The sequence below is a fragment of the Montipora capricornis genome, chromosome 10 (genome assembly GCF_036669925.1).
Source record: "Montipora capricornis isolate CH-2021 chromosome 10, ASM3666992v2, whole genome shotgun sequence".
Taxonomy (NCBI): Eukaryota; Metazoa; Cnidaria; class Anthozoa; order Scleractinia; family Acroporidae; genus Montipora; species Montipora capricornis.
Genome location: NC_090892.1, coordinates 67,019,716 through 67,044,902, shown reverse-complemented (window position 1 = coordinate 67,044,902; position 25,187 = coordinate 67,019,716). Strand labels below are relative to the sequence as shown.

The 25,187-nt window shown below is 39.7% G+C and overlaps 1 protein-coding gene across 3 annotated transcripts in view; it reads left to right on the top strand.

Annotated features, from left to right (window-relative positions):
• The window catches only part of LOC138019844 (uncharacterized), a 290,417-nt gene that overhangs the window by 252,169 nt on the left and 13,061 nt on the right, over nucleotides 1-25,187 (top strand). Inside the window, exons 1-5 of one of the 3 annotated variants that reach the window (XM_068866778.1) lie at nucleotides 11,203-11,435; nucleotides 15,821-15,926; nucleotides 21,532-22,170; nucleotides 22,996-23,634; nucleotides 24,461-25,099. The exons of the other annotated variants lie outside the window; for them this stretch is intronic. Coding sequence (XP_068722879.1) covers nucleotides 15,830-15,926; nucleotides 21,532-22,170; nucleotides 22,996-23,634; nucleotides 24,461-25,099 — 2,014 coding nt within the window. The 5' untranslated portion in view covers nucleotides 11,203-11,435; nucleotides 15,821-15,829. Of the gene's footprint in view, nucleotides 1-11,202; nucleotides 11,436-15,820; nucleotides 15,927-21,531; nucleotides 22,171-22,995; nucleotides 23,635-24,460; nucleotides 25,100-25,187 lie in introns of those variants that run through there. 3 annotated transcript variants of the gene reach the window in all.

Here is a 25,187-nt window from a genome sequence, read left to right as displayed (position 1 = left end):
TGGAGTTCTCGCCTGACGGTAAGTGGGTGTTTTTCGGTAGACTGGACAAATGGTTTTCGGTTGAGCGTAAAAGTGCGGAAGACTTTCCACAGTTCTCTGGAAATGAAGTGATGTATGAGTGGAGCACTCTCACTCCTGACGATCAGTACATTGTCGTGAAAAGGATTGCCACTTGTCCGGAGCGTAGTATTCACTGCGTATCCGAGCTATTTGCTCTTTGGGCCTTACAAGAAATTCACCACGATGTTACGTTGCCATGCAATGATCATGATTTCAGAGGAATAGCCGAACGATTCCAATTCAGCAATCATTGCGGTAATGTTCCCAGAAGATTAGCCGAACTGGAATGGCACGATTATGTTTCCGAAACATTAGCCAAACGATTGCTAGACTACCTTGAAGCACCAGAGTTGTATCAGCCTTTTAAACGGTTAGTCTTCTGTCATCACGATGCGCCTTTTTGTGAAAGACTCGGCGAATTACTACGGTCAATTGATGATTCATCCTTGACAGCAGTTCGCCAACTGATTGTTGAACTTTATCCTCATATATTTGATTTCCAGGTTTGGAATGTACGCACTGGAAAATCTTTGTTGTACGATGTGTTTTTTCTCAGGGTTCAGTTAAACGAATTCACTTATTTTTGGCACGTAACGCACGACATACCGGTTACGGGATTTTACGGCATCATCGCAAAAGCCTCTTCTATCATTAACATAGCTGTGGCAAATGCTGTTCACGCTGCTGCTCTTGATATTGTTTCTTATAATAACCCTTTCATCGAAAGGGGCATATCTCTGCAGGAAATGAAAGAAAACCTAGAGGAGCGGGAAGATATTGAGCGACAGGTGGCATGGCTAGCGAGGATATTTTTGGCATCCTCTCGAAAGAGGTCTCAACTTTTTCTGAGAGAATTGTTTTGCGTGAGTTTCATTTGCGTTTCACCACGCAAGAAATGGCTCCTCCTGGTCTTCCCTAATAAATGCAACATTTTGCGTGTGTACTCTTTATCGGAAGGAAATGAAGAACAGCATTTCCGTGATGATAACTGTATCCCGAGAGATCTTGGTGAGCCGTTTGTTGACTTCACGTTTACAAATGATGACAGCTACTTCATATATAGCACTTTATCAGGGTCACTACACGCTTTATGTCTTCAAACAGGTACAATTTTGAAAATTGTTTCGGGAACGGCCCTTTTTTACTGCATTGATGAAAAGCAGTTTTGTTATTTGTTTCAAGGTATCAGAGGCGAAAGAAAAAAAATCTTTTTGACCGACTTTTTAATTCCATTGAGATTTGTGGCATCGACTTTTGTACGGAAAGTCCATCCAAGTGAACCTTTGTCGCTTTGTTCTCCACGTTTGGACTCGCTGATCAGTTTGAGTTTTACTTACGAAACGGTATCATTCGTATTGCGGTGTTTACTGGATGATTATCGTAAACAGATGCTTGATAATTTTGTGCTGTCTCCTGACGGAAAGTTAATTGCCATTCACAGAGGGAATAAGATAGAATTGCTTTGTTCTCTGCTTTTCTTGTACGATTCAAAGCGTTTTACAGTCTACGAACACGAATCGTCGTTCACGACTGCACTTGCATTTTCAGTTGACTCTAAATGGCTCCTTTTTTGTGTCCAAGATGGAGTGAACGATCCACATATCCACGAATGGGATGTTGAGAAAGGTGTGCTTGTCTCGTTCAAATTCCCCGTGTTATGTCCACCGACGGTTGAATGCTGTTGCCTTTCGTCGGACAAAGCAATGTTAATCTTGTGCGGTGACAATGAAGTTGAGATTTGGGAGTACGAGAACTCTCCTTGCCGTTTACTAGCAAGATCCGGCGTCAGTTCATTTTACAGCACATATAAGTTCAGTCACTGCACCCTTTCGGTGGACAATAACCTGCTCGCTTGCTGCATTGGGAACAATGTTGTTCTCTTCAGCAGTGTTCGGGACTCTGCGAAAACTTCTCCACCCAAAGCAATTCTTCGCGGTCATCTGGCAAGAACTGTGTTTAGTAAGTTTTTGAAAGTAAATCGTTATCTATTAACGTACGACATTGATGGGTTGGTGTTTTTGTGGGAACTGAGTAGAACAAAAGCTGTATCATTTGCAAGGATAAAACAAGGACAGGAGAGCATTGTATGTCTGCTTATCTCTCCGAAAGAGGACACTGCAGTTTGCTTGTTATACTCACTTAGAGTTTTCGTCATTAAACTCTTGAAAATGGAATATGATCCCCTTTGGATGCCACCAATGGAAGACACAGTGAGCTCATCCGAGATAAGTCGACAAACTGTACGGGAATTGGTATCAAAATCTGAGATTTCACCTGAAACCTCTCGTGATGAGAATTTTAGCTTATCACAGTGGAAAGAGGATATGTTCTATGTTTATGAGGATGAGGATGATAATGATGATGATGACGAGGGCGATGACGACGATGATAATGATGACGAAGTTGACAAGTATGATTGAATAGTTACCACTTCTGAAGTAAATGAGAGTTCTCCATTTATGAAACAACTTTTCACGACTTCACGACTTTTCCACGAGTCTCCAAAGTTACGGCCGAGTGCAATTTTCGTCATTTTTGCCAGTCAATTATCTTTATTTTACATGTTAGTTTTCATATATTTGGTATTTTTGTTTTCAGCGATTTGCACCACACTGGAGCTGCTAAGTTTACATCTTGCAATCCTCAGTTCGTATTGTGTCTGATGCAAGGCGACGATCATTTTTCCTTTTGTTTGCAACTTTTAACATTTTTGTGGGAGTGAGGTATTCCGCTACTGTCTTCAAATGAATTGAATTGAAAAGATTCCTCAAAAGATTCAAAATATTGTACTTCCTCGTGCAATGGAGTCACCTGCTTGTGAGGAACAAAATATTTTTGATACAAGTATAAAAGGCAAACAGTTTGTCAATGGGGAAATTGAGTCATTAACAGAACTTTACAGTCACTATATGCCAAAGACAAACAACTGTATTCGTCATCACCCGTGGACTTGAACTCTGTGACATCACCCGTAGTCGGGATTAGAATTGCATGATAATTGCACTGAAAATAGTGAGTAATGCAACGTTAACCCGATGTTTCAGTGGCGACCAAACAAACAAAACAAGGGCGCTTCGTGAAGTAATCAGAAAGGTCTCTAATGATTGAAATTACACAGGAAATAAAACCATCATTGATCTTCTAGGATTTCCCAACCTTCTGATCAAGACAGGGTAGGCACCAGTTGATGGGGACCTCTTGGTGCACACAGATGAACGTTTAATTATTAAACCCGCAATGGCGTCGAAAGTCGTGGTAACGGGGATGGCGTTTTAGTGGAAAAAATATACCTTTATGAGATCAAGAATGGAACGTCAATTGGAATAACGAAACAGGCGGGGAAAATAAATATCTGGAATCTTAAAAGCGACGAGGGATGGTCTTCGAGAACAATTGCGGTCGGATATGAGAAAGTGTGTGTTGTTTCTAATCTTATTTTATAAACTGTGCTGGTATGTAGAACACTGACAGTAAGTGGGAAATTGAGTATAGGTGTAAAAGGAATCGAATGTCTTGAATGTATCACAGTGTTTACCGAAGTGGCATCTCATTTGTCTGGCAATTGGCATTTAATTTGCAGTCAAGCTGTACAGGTTTCAGGTAAAAAAATAATTGAAAATGTGACAGTGAAGAATTATTGGAAAGAAAGGTTGTTGTCTATTTTGTGCTTTGGAAAAGGTTCTTTAGGAAAGAGTTCAATCTTGAACTGAAAAATATATTTATTTGCATATCGTATGGTTTGTGAGACGGATTGTTTCTTGTTTGCACGCACGGAATTGGAATAGAAAGGGTTTTTTTTGTCTCCAATAGCAAATATTTAGTTAGTTTCAATAAATTTCATGCTGGAAAAGGTTTTTGTGAGATGTTTCAACTGTTGTGATTCATTGTGCTGTGTAGTATTCGAGTTTAACTAATTTGCATAAGTGAGTTGAAATTTAATACGCATTAAATAAAGATGACAGGAATTTGTAGGCATGATTGTTCTGGCAAATGATTACAGCTGGCGATCGTTTTTAATTAAGGTCAGAAAAAGATTTCAGTATAGTCACTCTTGTGTAAAATGAAGTTATTGTTAACTTGAGAAAACAACAATAGGGTCGTTTATACGAGAGAAAATAAGCCGCGGCTTACTCTGGACGCGGCGTACATAATACGCGAAAGGAACTATTTATAAGAGTATAAACTCCCAGGCCAGGATAAGCCGGGGCTTGAGAAAGCTGTGAACGTAGATTTTGCATCATTTATATGGGCTGTTCGCGTTTCATTTTCTCTCGTATAAACGGCCCTTAATATTTCTTTAACTTTTTTAAAGAGAGAGATTTCGCGCAAATTTTATTTCAAGCTATTCAGTTGAAATATTATTTCTCGCCATTGGCTTCGTTTGCGTGATCGTTTACTGGTGTTGACATTTAGGAGGTAGTTGTTTGGTTCTAAACGAGTAGGAATAAAACGACCAGGAATGAGCGAATTTTAGTGGGTGTGCGATAGCAACACGAGACAGGAGTCGAAAGATTCTAACGATAGACAGATACTAACTAACCCCTCCTGAAATAAACGAAGGGAAACAGGCGTTGGTGGTTTGTGTGAATTTATAGCACTAAGTGGATAGAAGTCGTCATGTTTTGATTGGGCAGCTTCAGAGACGTCCTTCTGAGGAAACAAGTTGTTAAAATAGCTAATTGTGATTGGAGAATTTCGATCCTAAGTATAATAAGTATGATAATGCCTTTTATTGACATGCAAAACCATATGATTGAGCGTGATCATACCAAATATCATTTGTTTGCGCGATCAAGTTGTGGCAAAGTGTGTAGCCCATGACAGTATGTCGTTTGTGAGCATATTGCTTTTTGTTGTATTAAGCTTCTTCCTCGGAACGCTCAAACAACTCACTTATGCACACGCCGTTTGCGGTAGACCCACACTAAAAGATGCTGTTGAGCGATTGTTTTGGCCGGGGTTGGTCCGCAAACTGAAAGGAAGTTTATATGTTGAGAACAAATGTGTACTAAATGAACAAATATGTGAAAATCATGATATGAACTGCACTGCAACCAAATGCCAAAGGAGAGAAGCACAGAACTGTGAAAGTTTCCTGAAGAAGAAAGTTCCTGATCTTAAAGTTAGTGCAAGCGGTATCGAGTCGCAGAGATGTACGCCTAGCCGGATGCCTTTAGTTAAATTTTCGATTTTGCAATTTACTTGAACGTAGCAAAAATCTCCCAAAATGTTTGTCGCTGATCGTAACTTTTTATATTCTATATTCACGGTTCAAAATTAATGTTTTCATGTCGTAAATATTTTATTCTCGATCGACCGTCCGGGAAACTTCCTTCTGCTCTTTCTGAAAACTGTGTATCAATATTTATTTGCTTTTTCATCAATATTTGTTTTGCATAAAGCAAGCTACCAGAATCTGTACCTTGCTGAGTTCGCATTTGTTAGTGTTAATAGTATTTTCGGTCAGATGTTTCTGTTTTTTATGAGGGGTTTATTGCTTTGGTCTCCCATCCCAACACTAACCCCGCGAAACAGGGCTTGGCTTCAGTGAAGTTTAGTATTACAAAGTTTTTGGATGCTCATAGGGCACACTTGTGGTGAAAAGAAGTTGTGAGGGAACTTGAAAATTATCAACATGTCAGCTCAGAAGCCAATGTTTCTCGCTTCTCTTTTATTTGTTATTCTTCAGAGACTGGAATGCTGTATTTCAATACCACACAATTCAGTGCCTTCTGATTTTCTGTAGCACGTACCACAGGCAAGCCAGTGTATGCTTCATAGAAGCATCTAGGTTCAGGAAAAACCCTGCTTGTTCAGTTACAGGTTTCTTTCTTAAAAAGTGGTGCAGGATAACTGATCACCAAGGGCTGATTTTCACTAGCATAAGCACAGGCAGTATCTTCAAACTGCGAAGAGTCGCGAACCTTGTTACCTTATTTAGTTAGATCTTCGTAAGATTAACGACAGATCATTAGCATCGCATTTACGGCAAACATCGGGCTAAAACTAGAGATAAACAAAAAAATCAAGAATCTTGTTTCGTTTACTCTCATTTCTTGCCTCTTATCTGCAGATATCAGGCAACTTCCTAATGGAGAAAGACGACTATTAAAGAATCGGACAAGAACATTTTCCAACTTTCATTAAAGAAAAAAAAAAAAGAAAACAGCAGCCTAGCTGCCGTTTCCCGTTTCACGTAAACGCAATGCTAACTGTCTTTTTATGTCTGCTAATGTAGGCCTGTGTGTAAGGCGAAAGCAGCGGGGAGCGCGAGATTTATGTGAACGGCAAACGGTATACGGCAGGATACTGCTTGTCATGAAGGATGGATAATTATCTCATTTTCACTTGTCGTCCTCTGAGGAGAACTGAGTTACTGGATATCATATGACAACAAGAAAGAAATGAACTACAATCAAACAAGTTTCTTTGATTTCTGGAAAAACTGGCTTCAACGTTTTCAGTGCCTGGCGTTTCCCGTTTTCCGGAAAAGCGATGTTGCCGGAATCTCTGTAGTTAATCGATTGCCAATCAGTATTAGCCACTCTCTATGGCAATTAGACTTTGCTAGGAAGCATATATATATATACTTGTATTTACTAAGGTTATACAAGGGATAAATGCGTGGCCCTTTAGTTGTATTAAGCATATTAAAATAAAATTTTGAAAGCAGGACCTGTTTGGTGTTAGTTTACATTTGATAGCCAGCGCAAATCCCTAGAGTAATTGGCCCCGCAGGCCAAAACCCGAGGAGGCAACCTAGAAGTCCCCGCGTAAAAAGGGTAAATGTATAAATATTATTGGTAGGTACTGCAGGGGGAATCAATCTCGATTTGCTCAACCGGGTGCGCAAGGTGGTATCGGTATTGCTTAAATGGGCGCTCAAGTGCTATTGGTATTTTTCTACACGACCGAGGTGTTTTAGGAGTCACGAAGTAAAAAAATTGGCAAAGAGAACCAAAAGTGCTGTTCGGGTTAGCGACTAAAAAATCAAACATTGAAGCAGATCTGATGCAAATCGAGTTACCTGGCTCAGAAATTGATTATCAGAAACAGAAGCGACCATTTGTCAGACGCCAATCGGAAACAGGGGCGACATGTTCAGCATAAATTTAAAGGTATCAAAAGGGCCTTTCATAATATCTTAGGCGGGGACAGTTGTAGTGAAAACTATTACTAGTAATATTCAGTTAGGGCCTGTTCACGTGGAGGTGGGGGACCCCGGAGGTATATGAGGTACCCCGCCTCGGTGGGGTAACCAATCTCTCCATACAATTTCTGTTGTAGGATGCTGAAGGTTTGGTACCCCGTTTGACTGGGGTGATTTATCTTTAGATTGAACATTCCGCCAAAGCATTTGGAAACCTCAGCCCAGCCCCGTGGGACTATAAAATATTGCATGTGAAGGCTTGCTTTATTTGACCACGGGTAGGCGGGGTACCTCACCTACCTGGGGTCCCTCACCTCCATGTGAACAGGCCCTTACACACTGAGAGAAACAACCAAGACTCCTGATAATACAAACGAGTGGGACTAAAAAGTAGTAAACCAAGTCCAACAACATTTGCGTCCATATCCGTCTCTTCTGTTTAAAAGATTGACGTGTAAATAAGGTATCCCTTCGCTATAATCAAAAATCTGCTTGGAGCGTTTTTGATCCTATTTCTTCCATTCCTAAACAACAATAAATGATCTGGTCACATGCAGCTACGCAAAGTCAGTGGAGTTGCAACGACCAAAAGTTAGTACTTACGGCCTTCGCTTAATTCACTATGACATTCCTCGGAATTTGCAGTAAGCTTTCAAATTGACTGGGTTAGGAATATCTCGGTCTCCTTCCAAACAGCTTTCCGGCAAAATTATTCCAAACTACAACTACTTGACTATCCCAAATGACTGTGAAAGCAATATACAAATTGATACCTGCCTTGACAAACAGCTTTTGATGGCGTTTTTCACATGTACATGGGTCACCAACTGGCAACTGTTAGGTTCAAAACGGGATGTATCGTTCACCATCACAGAAAAAAGGACAGGTCCCAGCACTGTACCCTGTGGAACCCCGCGATTGATGTCTAAAAATTCAGTTATATTATCATCTACTGCAACCCTTTGTTTTCTATTACTTAGCAAATCTGTTAACCAGTTTATAACATATGGGTTGATTTCAAGATCTTTAACCTTATTGCAGACAATTCAATGTGAAACAGTTTCGAATGATTTAGTAAAGTCAAATGAGAAAACTCTAACACCGTTAGATTTCTTATCCAAGGAGTTCAACCAGTAATGCTGACATTTGATCAACGCCAAGGTACTGTTACAGTTCTTTTTGTAGGCAAACGTTGGTTGATTTTGTTATATCTCCTGAATATTAATGTACCTGTACGCCGTTCGCTATGTTGCCTACTAAAGTTAGTCAAGAGCTCATCAAGGGGAACCTCTATTTCCCATACTTTGGCCAGGAGTCAACCCTTCCCCGAGTACATTTATTTATAGAACGCCTCCCTTGGGAGATTCAGCAAGCCTACTGTTGTTAAAGCCAATCGCAACAAAGCTATCTCATTGCCAAGTTTGAGTTTACACTGAGCGTACACTTTTCGATCCTACTTCTCACTCTTTTACCCCAATACACTACACAGTTTTACAAAACGACCGACACATATAAGTTTCCATATAGGGTCCCAAGATATACGAGATAAGACCGAATATGTAAATAAGGTGTCAATAAAAAAAATTAAAAGTTTAATAATTAAGAAATATTCACCTCGGTGGAGGCAAATTAAAGGTGGATAGAATGTCCTTCCCGGCAACCGAAGTGAAACGGAAAGGCAAATTTACCCCCGAGTCAGCCTATCAGAGTGCGCGGAAAGCACTATTCACGACACGTATGTACTAATTCGATACCAATACTTGTTATCGAACAACTATTATTATCGCTAAGTCCCAATGTGAGGGTGGTTCGTTTGTTTTATGGAATAGTTTAAAGCAGCGTGTTGCTGTGTAATCATGTGTTTGGAATTTAAAAAGTTATCACTCGGCAGGGGTAATGCTCCGTTTAAGGGCATTTGTTGTTGTTTTTTTAAAAGATCATGTTAGTCGTGTAAGAGATCGATACTAACAGTTCGCCACCGTGTTATTTGACTCCCGCTCCCACTAAAACCCTAACAGTTCTCTCGAGTCCTTTGGAGCATCCTCCCAGTACAAGTAGGATTATGTTGTGCTGGTCTATGCGGTATCCTTTGAACTGTTGTCTTAGTTCCAGCCGCAGGGGAGTTTACTTCTCTGTCTTATCCTGGTCTTTCGTAGCTGATATAGATTCGTGGATTGAGCATCTGCTCGTACAGCTCATAGGTACCGTGAATCACATATGTTGGATAGGACGTCAGGCAATCAGCTTCCCTTGCCAACTCTGACTTAGCACGTCCTCCTTCAGCTTTTCTTGCTGAGCTCGTTTCAACTGCTGTTTCATCCTTGTGCCTGGGATCTCATGTCCATCCTCAGTACAGCATGTAGGGTTAGGATGCACCAAATTTAGCTTTATTCCAAACTCTTCCCCATACTCTTCAAAGCCTCCTTGACAATAGAACAATGTCCTAGCTTTACTGAGCGGTCTTCAAACTGGCGCGCCAGCACCATGATTGGATCCTCGTTCTTGAACAGGTCGAGTGCACCTTTGATCTTAATCGCCTTGTACACTCGGCTTTGACGGATCGTAGACCTCATCCCTTACAAGATGACATTTGAGCCCAGCGGGTGCCTTCCTCCTTGCTCTACCACGATCTTGCGCATCTCACAATCAATACGTTGAAGTTCTGTGAAGGAAAGGTGTTTTGTCCACATCAAGTACGTTAAGGCAGGTAAGGCGTACCGATTGGAGGCTACGATGCGATTGAAATCATAGAGTGGACTGGACCATATGATGGACATTCTGTTCAGGTACACCTCGGCGGCGAGTTTAAAAGCTGTCTGATCTTTTTTGTCTTTCCAACACGCCCAGAAACGTATACTGAGCTCCCTCTTCTGGACACTTGATCACTGATGCCTCGTCGAATGTTAAGCTCTCGGCGTCCTCTATCTTCACTCCTCTTGATGTGTACAACAAAGCACTTCTTCGAATTTAAGCTTAGGTGCAGAGGCAGCAAAGACTTTTAGATCTTCGATGCACAACAAATGCGTCACTTTGGTATCAATCGGCTTTGAGAGTCTATATCCTTCATTTGCCTTGAGTTTCCAAGAGATGGGATTCAAGCAGATGGTAAATCGGCGCGGACATAAAGAATCCCCCTGAGGCAGTCCTCTTCTAAATTGGATAGCCTCCGACATCTCCATCCCCAGTTTAGTTCTTATAACATACCTGGTGTTCCAGGGCTTAGAGAGCTTGGTAACCACTCTTGCTAGCCATCTTGCGAATCGATGTATCGACATCATCTCACTCAACCACTCTTGTAATTCCTCTGCTCCGCCTCTATCAGTCCGTACACATCCAGGTGCTGATCCATGTAGGTCTTAAAAAACAAGCGGCGAACCATTTATAAACTGTATTCAGACATGTTATTGGTCTTTGGTTATCGCTGGATACCACTCCTGGTTTGGGGATCAGTGTAGTCTTTCCTCCAGTAAACCATTTGGGAAAGTCACCTTTCAGCTCAGAGATATATTTGAAGCAGTGCGTCACCCCGTGGTGGAGAGAATGTTTGGACCACCATATATATCTTATCCGGCCCCGGGGCGCTCCAGTACGTTTTCTTTTGCACTGTTTTATTATTATTATTATTATTATTATTATTATTATTATTATTATTAGTATTAGTTGTAGTAGTAATATTAGTAGTAGTAGTATTAGTAGTAGTAGTGGTAGTAGTAGTAGTAGTAGTAGTAGTAGTAGTAGTAGTAGTAGTAGTAGTAGTAGTAGTAGTAGTAGTAGTAGTAGTAGTAGTAGTAGTAGTAAATAAAGCTGAAATTGATCTAAAAATAACTCAGTCTGTAGAAACGCCGTTCCACAAATACAGTGAAGTTGACGCTCTTAGTTAGGGACTCCTTCCTTGCGATGAGGGGCACAGAAATTGTTTGCGGGTATCCAGTGTTCCCGAGTCTGCTCGCGCTAGGAAGAACGGGAACGAGGCTAATCCCGGAAGTGAAGAAACCCCCCAGGCTTCGTTGAAATCGAAAGGAATTTCGAGGAGTGTGAAAAGTGTTACTCAAAGGAAATGTAGTCAGTTCTTCTTTTATTTCGATGGACTTTCGCTGAACTGTTCAACTACTTGCGCATCCAAACAGTGCAGGCTTCCAAATTCTACGGCGATACGCTGCGCTAAGACCTGGCGAGTGGGTGTATTAAAGCTGGAGCGAAGATTACCTTTGACTGTTGGCCAAGTGTATGTATATTTAATAATATTGTTAGAGCTGTGGCGTCGATTAGAGTCGTTCTCAGATAATTATCTGTCCTCATCGCGGTTCTGTCATGACGAAAGTATAGTGTCACGGTTAAAACTCTGGGGTGGCGGGGTCGCCCGTGGGGGGACTTTTAATAAGACGTACTAGCTAGGGCACCTAAAATTTGAGTATGCGACTACGATCCAAAGAATTCAGCCTGATATATTGTGAAGTGTAAAGTTGAATTAAAAATAGAATAGCAAGTTGTTTAATTTGGCTACGTTTCAGTTCTTTTCCCAACTTAATTTCACTGAATCCTGCGAACTTTTAGTGTTTAAGGTGGCTCAAACCAGTTTCATCACTTTAAGGACGTTTTTATTAGAAGGGTTATAACTACTATACTGTGTCACGTAACAGCAATGTTTTGAGCAATTATTGCTTAACAAAATGCACCCAGCAAATAAACTATATGCCCGACAAAAGTCATTTGATTATCATTATCAATACACAAGATAACACGGACGTATACGGGCGTTACTAAACACAGGAACGGAACGGAACGGAACGGAATATATCGGAATAAACCGGAATAAGCCGGTATGAGGCAGAATGACACCGGAATGAAACGGAATGAACAAGAATGGTACCGGAATATATCGAAACGCGCCGGAATGACACCAGAATGACACCGGAATGAGGCGGAATGACACAAATAAAGTGGAATAAACCGGAATATGCCGGAACAAGGCGAAATGACGCTGGAATAAAACAGAATGACACCGGAATGAGACGGAATAAACAAGAATGGTACCGGAATATACCGGAATGAGGCGGAATGACAACAGAATAAGGCATAAATCATAAGGACACCAGAATCAAGCTGATTAGCGTGGACCGGAATGACAAGGAACAAAAAGTAATTTTTATCAGTCTAGACTGTGGAAGAATAGTTTTTGCAGAAGAGAGAGACTGACAGAAAAAAAAATACATTAAATACATTATATCTCCATCACGTGTGGGTCGTGGGAAGCAGGCAAGCAGCAGCGGTAATTAGTTTGTGGTTCGCTGAACTTGATTGTGATTGGTCAATACACAACTGACCAGTCAGAATGAAGTAAAAATGTTCACGGGTTTTCTGACTCGCACAGTGAAAGCCCCCTTCGAGATCCAAAGACAAAAACAATTAGAATAACATTCTGTTTCTCTTGCTACTGCATTTGTTCACGAAAAAAATGTTACTTCTACAACAAATAATTATTCATTTAGCGACAAATATACCTGTCAAATCTTTCTCGTGATCGAAGTGTGGAAGTAACATTCCGGTGTCATTCTGTTTTATTCTAGAGTCATTCCGCCTTGTTCCGCCATATTCTGGTACCATTTTTGTTCATTGCGTTTCATTCCGGTGTCATTCCGGTGTCATTCTGCTTCATTCCAGCACATTCCGGTTTATTCCAGTATATCCCGTTCCGTTCCTGTGTTTAGTAACGCCTGACGTACACAAAACATGGACCCCAGGTCCATGGACCACCACTGTGGACCCAATCCATGGACCCCTTTATGGACCCCGTCCATGGACCACCCCTGTGGACCACCCCTTATTTTGCAAAGTTACAAGCAGAGAAATCTTTGGACGAAAGAGAGAAGCGATACTCGCACTTATCTGGACAATTTAAGCTGGAGTCCATGACTACGATCTATGTCACGGCATTTCCCATCTATATAGACTATGATCTATACAGACTACCTGTTCGGCAAAAGAGATAAACACCCGGTAATATGACATCAACTTGCTGCTCTCATTCTTAACAGGAATATAGGGCTGCCGGCTGTTGTTCGCTTTTCATGTTTACGGGCTACTGATTAATTAAGCAATTGTCACTTATAGACACCTATATACCATCCATTTCAAATTGGTGGCTCCAAAGGGATTCGTCTATAACCCGCACTTCAAATATACATTCATTTCGTTCATCAAGTTCTTCACCAGAACAAAGGAGCCCAACAAATTGACCAGTGTGTTCAACCGTCCTCACATCGCAGGGGTCATGGGTTCCACCTGAATTTTTCAGGTGTCTATAAGAGAAAATTGCTGAAATTGTCTAGATAAGTGCAAGGACCACTTCTCTCTCTCTCTCTTAAAGATTTTTCACACAAAATGAGGGGTGGTCCATGGACCGGGTCCATGAAGGGGTCCTTGGACCGGGTCCACAGGGGTGGTCCATGGACCTGGGGTCCATGTTTTGTATACGTTCAGATAACACAACGAATACCAAATAAACTCAACTAACTTCTCTGCATTTTTTCCAATCGCTGTCCGTGTTCTGCCTTTCTATGACTTAGTATCGATTCAATTTCTGCATATCTCCTGACTGAGTAGATGATTTGTGTTTTGGTTTCGCATTGTTCTCTTTCGTAAATAGCTTGGCCTTCGCTTCAAACATTTTGTTGGCAGATATGAATTTGCTGTCTTGCAAAATGTTTATGTTTCGGCTGAGAGGAGCACAGGTTAGATGGTGATGAATGGCTGCTCTTAATTCCAGTCAATGCACTTGGAGTTAATGCTTGGTCTTTCCCTGTTTTCACTTCCAGTGAAGAACTTTCGCAGAATTTAATTCAAGTCCGTTGGACTTACTGTTTTGAGATCCACTGTAATTTTTCTTTCCTCACACCATTTCTCGAAATTTCTATCGAGTTATAGAAACATGAGTGAAAGTTTGGGAGAAGGAGAAATGCTGTGGGGACACGAGCCACAGGCGAGTGTTTCCACAGCTTTTACTAGTTCTCCCAAACTTTCACTTGTGTTTCTATAACTTGATAGAAACACGGAGTACATGTTTTCTATTTATTTTAGAAAACAACACGATGAGAAAAAGGAAAACAACTTGTTAACTCTAATTATCAAAATGTAAATTCTCTTTGCTCGCGCCATCACTACGTCAACAGCTCCTGCTAGTTCTGTGTCTCCATCGAGTTACAGAAACACGATTTTTAACCAATCCGCGGGCATATTTTCTTAGGACTGTTTTCTAATTGTCTTTACAAGTTGGAAACTATAGCTACATGTATACTTAAAAGTTAAAATTCCTTAAAACTCCCTCTGAAGCGAAATAAAAAATGGACATCTTCAATCTCCGCGATTTGACAGTCAAGTACACAAGACCTCTTGCAACCTAAGGCTTCTTGCCTTAAAAAAAAAAAAACATGCGAAAAAGATGTCATTGGCATTGCAACACTTGATTTGATTGATATTTTTCAGACCAATCACTTTATTGCTTAACTAAATTATAAAACGCTTGAATTTTTTCATTATCGATGTTAATTAAAAATAATTAAAATTAATTTTATTGTTGTGATAGTCAATTCTCGCTAGAAATGACAAACTTTGGCAATTAATCGGAAGATTTCAGACAGTAATCTTGCAACCGGGAGATACGGTCCAAAATCTGGAGTCTCCAGGATTATCCGGAAGAGTTGACAGCCCTGTTAGCAATCTGAGATAGAACTATCTGCAAAGTTAAAAAAAAAAACACTTGGGAGCCAATTCAGAGCTCCCTTAATTTTTTCGAAAAAAGTTTTATATTGCTGAAAAGTTTGGGTAATTTTGGGTTTAATCATTTTAACCTACACTGTACATTACATCTTAAGCATGGCATATTTGAGCCATGGACGACTAGATGCTGATGTTTGAGCTATGGCATCACATCAGTCTATAGTTTAGAGAAAAGTGTCTTAGTAGGAGTATTGAGACACCTTGATGGCATGAAGGCAAGTTAAACGTGAAAATCCCTCACTTTTCGTTGCTGTCCATGGCTCAAACTGTGTCAGTTAGGTATTTCCCAACCTGGTATGTTAATTTAAGAGCACTGAGACACATTGCATGAAGTTCAGATTGCCCACTTTTCTGACTTGTAGTAATAAACTTTCCAACCTCCTGCAATACAAGGAGTTTATTACTCAGGGTACACATATGCCTTTTGGAACAAGGGGATATGTGTTGAAGCCTTTATTTAGCTGTCAAAATAAATGCTAGAAATTCTGAGGTCTAGCCTGTCTGGTATGAAACCCCTAGAAAGTGCGCCTTCATTATAATTGCAATTACAAGCTTGCTGCCATCCATGAAGTAACTAAAGATGCCAGAAAAATCATCCTTGGCCATGCATTGCTTTGAAAAGTATTGTAAAGCTAGTGGTCTGAAGTCCCAGATGAAACCTGGAATGGCTCTGCTTTAAGAAATTAGAACTTTAAAAATAATTTTAGGTGAGCAGGAAACCCTGATGGATGGTGGTCATGTCATAATGATTGATATTGTTTTTTTACATTGTAATTGCAAGTAGGACATGTGGACTCCCATCTTTATATCCATCTTTTGTTTTCTTCTACACAGTGATGGAAGATGTCGAAAAAGCAAGGTCAGAGGCCTGCAAAGGATGTTCTCAAAGACAGCTTTCGGGAAATATACGGGGGGAAGAAAAAGGAATGTCAACATTCTGGTAAAGTGTTTTACTACCATTAATATAACAATCATGGTGTTGGCCTTGTAAAATAATTATATAAATATTATTCAGTCCAACCATTCATATTCTGCTATTCGAATTAGGCTTCTTAACTGTGTGTTATATGAGATGTTAAAATTTAATTCAAAAAATTTGAATAAGGACTTAAATAATTGGTTCATTATTGTTAACATGTAAAGTACAGTGTATCTCAACAGTCAGTTATGCTTGAACTTTCTGTGACAATAGTCCATTAGATTTCACAGCATATCCAATGGGCCATATTTCATTTTCATCTCATCTCTTGTTAAATGCGAAAAAGAGGATATAAAATGGGCACGGCCAGGGAAACAAATTTTATCTTCAAGTAAGTGCTGATGGTAATCTCTCACGAGTGACTGCAGTGATTGTCAGCACAAAACTTTAGATAAAATTTGTATCCCCGAGCGGCCAATTTTTGCAATGTTTTAATTTGTTTCTTATGTAGATACTGATGAAATGTCCAAATTGACAATTAATATTATATCACAGTATGTGTGGAATAAAGGACTGGAAGTAGTCTTTGTTTATGTCTTTTCCCTTCTTAAGTCTACCATCTTCAGGTGATAAAGAGCTAATAATTATAAGCTACTTTTAGATATTAATATGTTGTATTATCATAATTAAACATGTGTGGTCTTTTTACATGGTTGCAGTGTTGGGATAGCTGAACATGCGTATAATTGATGTTTTGACTGTTGAACAAAAATTACAAATTGAATTGCAAAGGAATTGTTATTTTTTGCCTGAGTTCTACTGGAATTACTAATTCAATCTGTAACTATGGGCGAGCTTTTCACATGGCAATTTAGAGGGTTCCATGTAGCAGCTCTTTGCAAGATGCATTTATAAGTATTTTAATAGACTCACCATGCGTCACAGATAACTCCTTCGTGTTCACACAAAACATAGATTGAGGTGATACTTGTCAGTGGGAAAAGGTACATGTACCAAAGAACTGTGTTTCTTGTGGATACCAAAAGAACAGTGCATCTTTCCAATGGCAGAAAGGAATTCACCTGTGCCTTCTAATCCTTTGAGTTCTTCAACCTCTCCCAGTTTGAACTTACAGGGCATCATTTTACACTCCAACTCTAAACAGAGACCAGACGGGTGCATGAAACTAGCAGAATTGGCCATTCCTCTTCCGATTCCCTCTTTATTATCTCCTGCCTTGTTATCTAAGACATGCGGCCCCAGCAAAACAAAGACAAAGTGATGATGTCACACAAAACAAGTTTTTTTACAAATCACGCTCAAAGATGGGCTATGTTTAAGTCCAAAATATAATGCGTTCACATGCACATAAAAAAGCTACATTGTTTTTTTTGTGAGAGAATCACAAATCACAAGTAAATAAAGGATTAATTCAGCATGTGCTAGAATGAGGAACACCGGGACATCACGGAACATCCTGGAACACCAGAATATCATGGAGCACCCAAAATAATAAAGACCAACGAAAAAGTTAATTTTGAAAAATACAATTTAAAAAGGGCTTTGGTTTTTCTGCTGACCAAAACATTGTTACAGATCGCCATCTTGATAGTGCCTCCCAACATGGAGAGCGTTGAGTGAATTACAATTAATCAAGTCATTTACTAAATTAATGCAAATTATCCAGCTATGATCAACGCAATCCAGTTGGTGATTTTATCTGTCGGCTTTCTCAAAGCAAAGTTTTTAGTTTAATTTTAATTACAAACGTTTTACTTGTGTATAGATTTTTTTTCTCAATTTTTTTTTTTTGCTTGTACAATTAATGTACGAAGTGAAAAACGAATTTTAAAAAACCGCTAATTTTCCGCATAAGTGATGCCAGTACTTTAACATGGGTATTTGCGCTTTCCATGCTTAAAGCTTGGCAATCTGTCATAGGAACATAACATGCTTTGAGAAAGCTCTTCGTCTGAGTGATCACTACCTGACAGACTAAAAATCACCAAGGATTGAGTTAATCACAGCCAGTTTGCATTTGTAAATGACTTGATTTTAATTCATTCAACACTCTCCATGTTGGGAGGCACTACCAAGATGGCGATCTGTAACAACGTTCTGGTCAGCATAAGACCAAAGAGCTTTTTTAATTGTGTTTTTAATAATTTATTTTTGTGTTGTTCTTTATTATTTTGGGTGTTCTGGTTTAAACATATTATGCCAATTAAATCTTTCATGCTTCATGGGGAAATAATTGTACTGCCCCAATCAGGCTAATCACACAAAAAGTAAAGGGTACTTTCAAGCTGTCTCAATGGAGTGGAATCAGTCTGACCTACCCATGGCATTTAAAAGCTTCAAACAATATTGCCAGCTATTCTTTGAAGGCCCTTTAAGCGTAAAGCAAGAGGAAGTAAAGGCGATCCACCCATATCCTACTTTGGATTGTTGAGGAATGGCAAAAAATCTCCTGGTTTGTTCAACAAAGAACAGACCAAAACTGAAACAATTTTTTCAAAGTTGGCAAGATACTGTGTAACTATATAACCCAAGTAAAATTTTTTGATTGCAAGGTACCACCTGCAAGGTTTCGCGCAAACTGATGACGAGAGAGTGTGGATTTCAGGTGTAAGATATCAGACAGTGGAGAAATGCCGCTTTAATAAAGCTGAGCTCAAAGAGCGTTTGATTGAACTTGTAACTTATTTTTGGTACTCATGAACGGAAGGTACAAGAGATTCTCTTAGGAAGAGATGAAAAATTGAAATGCAACAAAGCAGTGTACATGCCAGAACAAGAGAAGCTACAATGAATGACATACTGAAAATCTCCAGAACAACAAGGAGAGTTGGCCTGTACTGACGAATGCTATTGAGCAAAATCTAAACCCCCAGTGTGGAAAATGTGGACTAGTATAGCCACAGAAAAAGTGTCCAGCTCAAGGTTCAAGATGTAGAAAATGTAATCAGTGGAACCACTGGGAACGGGTATGTAGGAACAAACAAACACGGGGTGGAGAACCAAGTTTGAGCCTCAAAGGCAATCTGTAGGCCGGAACCCACAGGATAAGGCAAGCCAAGGCAAGGTACATGCAGTAGGAGAAATAAACTCTGATTCTGAGCAACTATGCTTCGAGTCAATTCAGGTTGACAGTTCTAATTTTAAACTGGCAGTAAGAGATGAGGCTTTTGCCAAAATCCAGTTAGGTCTACCACATAATAATCATCCCAACCATGTGTCAAAGTGAAGGAAGATAGTGTTGCACAAGGAAATGCTCTGCCCTTGTTTCCAGGCCAAGTGGATGATGACGACCTTCCAACAACAGCCAGCCAGATCAAGCTGCATACAATGGCACACAAATACCACAGTATGGAGTGTGCTCTACATGTATTAAGGGTGCATTCGATTCACCCTATTCTGGAATAAGAATACGTGGAGTGATGATTTAAAACGGTATGCTTGGTGTATCGAAGCAACAAGGCTAATAAAGATATGTTTAAAATAGCATTTTTAGCTGGTGTTTGGCAATTTTAATGTGAATCTCCATAAAAACAAAGGATTTATATCTTCTATTCCTTGTATTCCTATACCGGAATACAGTCAATTGAATGCACCCTGAGTGATGCAGTCTTCTTTGTTACTATTGTTACCAGCCCCGCTATCTGTGGACTAACCACCTCTTGCCAGCTCTACCTGTTGGAGGTACTATTTTCAATACACCTATGTTCTAGTAGGAAGTCTTTTCCGGCAATTGAGGGTAAAGTGCGTTGACCTTTAACTGTTATACCCTGACCGTTTTGAAGGAGCTGGAAAGTTAAAGGGTGAATACCACATTCTTACTGACCCTGTAGTTCATGCACCTCGGAAATGCCCAATACACATTAGGGATGATGTTAAGAAGGAACTTGATGATATGGTCAGTCAAGGAGTTATTAAATTGGTGATTGAACCCACTGTGGCCCACTCCCAAAAGTCAAATGGGCACTGGCGTATTTGTCTTGACCTCAAAGATCTTCATCGCATACACCAACCCTTGAAGACATCATTCACGTGTTCAAAGAAGCTCAGTATTTTGGGTGCCAGTCATGGTTATTGGTTTGTAGTTCTCGATGAAGAGTCTTCCTACCTATAATAACCTTTAATAGCCCATTTGGCAGATTCAGGTTTATCCTTCTTTGCTTGGGGCTCTGTGTTAGACAAGATATTTTTCCACAGAGGATGCACTTTATCTTTATCTTTCAAGTGCTCTTGAAAAGTTGGTATTGTCGATGACATTGCAGTCCATGGCTCTACTGGATGCTGGTTGCATGGCAACATGGGCGTGTTTATAACCTGGACACGTGCATGATTAAAGAAACAAAGATTACTGTAGAGTCGGTCATGTAATCCACGTACGGGATAATTATGAGGAGAGCAGGAAAGTAGTAGTATTGCATTTGTATTTGTTGTGTTTTTAGCTAATCCAATTCCATTACTAGGGCTAACGCTCACATGGTTTACATGGTAGAAAACAGCCCTTCACATTACCCTACAATAGTTAATTCTGTTGGAACATTTTAAAGGACTTCTAAAGCAGTGGAAAGATGGTGATGACAGAATTAAGGATAAACTGAATAGATGGGAGTGTATAATAATATTAATGAAGACTTCTAGAGATGCAGGAGCCAGGGTGTTTTGGAACAGAAACAGCCTGATGTTATAACATTGTTTTAAAGGACTAGGGTCGGTTGCTGGAAGCTTAGTTAGTGCTAACCGTTGGTTAAGAGGTATCAAAACCTATAGGTTTCCATGGTATTTTACCGTACCCGGGTTGCTCGAAGCATGGTTAGCACTAACGAGCCTTTCGAACAACCCGGGCCTGACCGTCAATATATTAATAAGTAGTATCCAGGAGCCCTCACTAGTGGAAACAGGCTCTTAGAAGGAAAGGGTATCCAAGGCTGGGAAATCATGTCAACCCAGCCACGAGCCCCCTTCTGGAAATGGAAGGGGAGAGTTAACACTAGTAGAGAATTCCCAATGTATTAACTGTCTCCTTTAATTTGTACCCTTGAGATACTCAACAAGAATTACTTGATAGCTCACTGGAATAATTTCTGGTGTTGTGGTACTATATATGGCAATTTTATGGTACTATAATTATGAAACCGTAATTATTGCTTAACAAAACCAAATGTGCCCACTATTGTGATTTAATAGGTAAACATAGAAACATGAAAGCTCTCCAAAACCACCCTATATTTCGTCTTTTAACTTGCTTATAATCAGCGACCCCCTTTTTTATTGTAGAATAGTAATAAGCAATTTGAGATAGAACTATCGGGAAAGTTTTAAAAAATTCTTGGGAGGTAATTTTTTAAGTAATTCAGAGCTACCTTAAATTTTTGAAAAATTAAAGTAGCTCTGAATCACCTCCCATGAGTTTCATATGTTACCATAACATTGCTGTTACGTGATAGCATTGTAATGACATCCCTTCTAATAGGAAGGTCTCAAAAGTAGGGAAACTCAGTTCCAGTCACCTTAAGCATGCACACTTAAGAACTGCACATAGACGCAGGCAAAATAACATCAATTGAAAGCGGATGAATGAAAATTGAATGTAACCATAATGATGCCTTTTCAGGTGCTGTAGATGGAAAAACCAATTATGCACTGTTATGTAGACTTCTGGCCAGCCTGGGCTCAAAAGTGTTAAGGGAAGTGTTTGACAGAAAAATTCCTCCACAAGACCTTTACATTGCCTTGAAACGTGAGTCAGTGTACTCTAAGCTTCTGTCTCTTCAAAAACAAGAAATCCTCAGTCCAGAGCAGTGGTGTAAATTGTATCCAGTTAACCCCTCTTCAGTATTATCCACAGGCTTTGACCCTGATCTGCTGATCGTGCTTCTGAGGACAATCTGTAACCTGAGTCCCCCAGCCACTGGCTGGGATATACCTCCCAATTCACTTGACACCAGCTGTGAGTCTGACATCATACGTTTAAAGTATCTCATGAATGCAGTATCAACCCATGCTGAAAAGGACTCTGTTAGTGATGCAGTGTTCTGTGAATACAAAGATGAGATTCAGAAAACACTGGTAAGATTGGGTGGAGATGAATATAATGATGCCATTTGTGAAATGGAGAAACAAGAAATGGGTCCCTTAGACAAGGAACATTTTAAAGGACTTCTAAAGCAGTGGAAAGATGGTGACGACAGAATTAAGGATAAACTGAAAAAATGGGAGTGTATAATGAAGACTTCTAGAGATACAGGTGCAGGTGGGTGTTTTGGAACAGAAACATAGCCTGCTGTTATAACATTGCTTTTAAGGACTAACCATCAATATATTGATGAGTACTATCCAGGAGACTCCACAAGTGGCAACCGGCTCTTAGACGGAAAGGGTATTCAAGGTTGGGAAATCCTGTCAACCCAGCCACGAGATCTCTTCTGGAAATGGAAGGGTCAGTTAATGTTACGACAGAAATCCCAATGTATTAACTGTCTCCTTTAATTTGTACCCTTGAGATACTCAACAGGAATTACTCAATAATTTACTGGAATTATTTCTGGTATTATGGTACTAGATGAGGCATTGTAACGTTATGGTACTACGATAATTATGAAACTCTAATTATTGCTTAAAAATTTGTGCCCACTATTGTGATTTAATAGGTAAACATAGCTACATGAAAGCTCTCCAAAACCATCCTATATTTCGTCTTTTAACTTGCTTATACTCGGTGACCCCATTTTTTATTGTAGAACAGTAATTAGCAATCTGTGATAAAACTATCGGGAAAGTTTTAAAAATTATTGGAAGCTAATTTTTTTTAGTAATTCAGAGCTACCGTAAATTTTTGAGAAATTTAAAGTAGCTCTGAATCAGCTCCCATGAGTTTCATATATTACCATAACATTGCTGTTATGTGATGGCATTGGAATGACAACCTTTCTAATAAGAACCTTGGTCTAAAATGTTGTGAAACTGAGTTCCAGCCACCTGAAGCACACTTAAGAACTGCACATAGAGGCAGGCAAAATAACATCAATTGAAAGTGGATCAACGAAAATTGAATGTAACCATAATGATGCCTTTTCAGGTGCTGTGGATGGAAAAACCAATTATGCACTGTTATGCAGATTTCTGGCCAGCCTGGGCTCAAAAGTGTTGAGGGAAGTGTTTGACAGAAAAATTCCTCCACAAGACCTTTGCATTGCCTTGAAACGTGAGTCAGTGTACTCTAATCTTCTGTCTCTGCAAAAACAAGAAATCCTCAGTCCAGAGCAGTGGAGTAAATTGTATCCAGTTAACCCCTCTTCAGTATTATCCACAGGCTTTGACCCTGATCTGCTGATCGTGCTTCTGAGGACAATCTGTAACATGAGCCCCCCAGCCACTGGCTGGGATATACCTCCCAATTCACTTGACACCAGCTGTGAGTCTGATATCGTACGTTTAAAGTATTTCATGAATGCAGTATCAACCCATGCTGAAAAGGACTCTGTTAGTGATGCAGTGTTCTGTGAATACAAAGATGAGATTCAGAAAACACTGGTAAGATTGGGTGGAGATGAATATAATGATGCCATTTGTGAAATGGAGAAACAAGAAATGGGTCCCTTAGACAAGGAACATTTTAAAGGACTTCTAAAGCAGTGGAAAGATGGTGACGACAGAATTAAGGATAAACTGAAAAAATGGGAGTGTATAATGAAGACTTCTAGAGATACAGGTGCAGGTGGGTGTTTTGGAACAGAAACATAGCCTGCTGTTATAACATTGCTTTTAAGGACTAACCATCAATATATTGATGAGTACTATCCAGGAGACTCCACAAGTGGCAACCGGCTCTTAGACGGAAAGGGTATTCAAGGTTGGGAAATCCTGTCAACCCAGCCACGAGATCTCTTCTGGAAATGGAAGGGTCAGTTAATGTTACGACAGAAATCCCAATGTATTAACTGTCTCCTTTAATTTGTACCCTTGAGATACTCAACAGGAATTACTCAATAATTTACTGGAATTATTTCTGGTATTATGGTACTAGATGAGGCATTGTAACGTTATGGTACTACGATAATTATGAAACTCTAATTATTGCTTAAAAATTTGTGCCCACTATTGTGATTTAATAGGTAAACATAGCTACATGAAAGCTCTCCAAAACCATCCTATATTTCGTCTTTTAACTTGCTTATACTCGGTGACCCCATTTTTTATTGTAGAACAGTAATTAGCAATCTGTGATAAAACTATCGGGAAAGTTTTAAAAAATTATTGGAAGCTAATTTTTTTTAGTAATTCAGAGCTACCGTAAATTTTTGAGAAATTTAAAGTAGCTCTGAATCAGCTCCCATGAGTTTCATATATTACCATAACATTGCTGTTATGTGATGGCATTGGAATGACAACCTTTCTAATAAGAACCTTGGTCTAAAATGTTGTGAAACTGAGTTCCAGCCACCTGAAGCACACTTAAGAACTGCACATAGAGGCAGGCAAAATAACATCAATTGAAAGTGGATCAACGAAAATTGAATGTAACCATAATGATGCCTTTTCAGGTGCTGTGGATGGAAAAACCAATTATGCACTGTTATGCAGATTTCTGGCCAGCCTGGGCTCAAAAGTGTTGAGGGAAGTGTTTGACAGAAAAATTCCTCCACAAGACCTTTGCATTGCCTTGAAACGTGAGTCAGTGTACTCTAATCTTCTGTCTCTGCAAAAACAAGAAATCCTCAGTCCAGAGCAGTGGAGTAAATTGTATCCAGTTAACCCCTCTTCAGTATTATCCACAGGCTTTGACCCTGATCTGCTGATCGTGCTTCTGAGGACAATCTGTAACATGAGCCCCCCAGCCACTGGCTGGGATATACCTCCCAATTCACTTGACACCAGCTGTGAGTCTGACATCGTACGTTTAAAGTATTTCATGAATGCAGTATCAACCCATGCTGAAAAGGACTCTGTTAGTGATGCAGTGTTCTGTGAATACAAAGATGAGATTCAGAAAACACTGGTAAGATTGGGCGGAGATGAATATAAAGATACCATTTGTGAAATGGAGAAACAAGAAATGGGTCCCTTAGACAAGGAACATTTTAAAGGACTTCTAAAGCAGTGGAAGGATGGTGACGACAGAATTAAGGATAAACTGAAAAAATGGGAGTGTTTAATGAAGACTTCTAGAGATGCAGTTGCAGGTGGGTATTTTGAAACAGAAACATATATAACCTGCTGCTTTAACATTGTTTTAAAGGACTGAGACCGTCAATATATTGATGAGTAGTA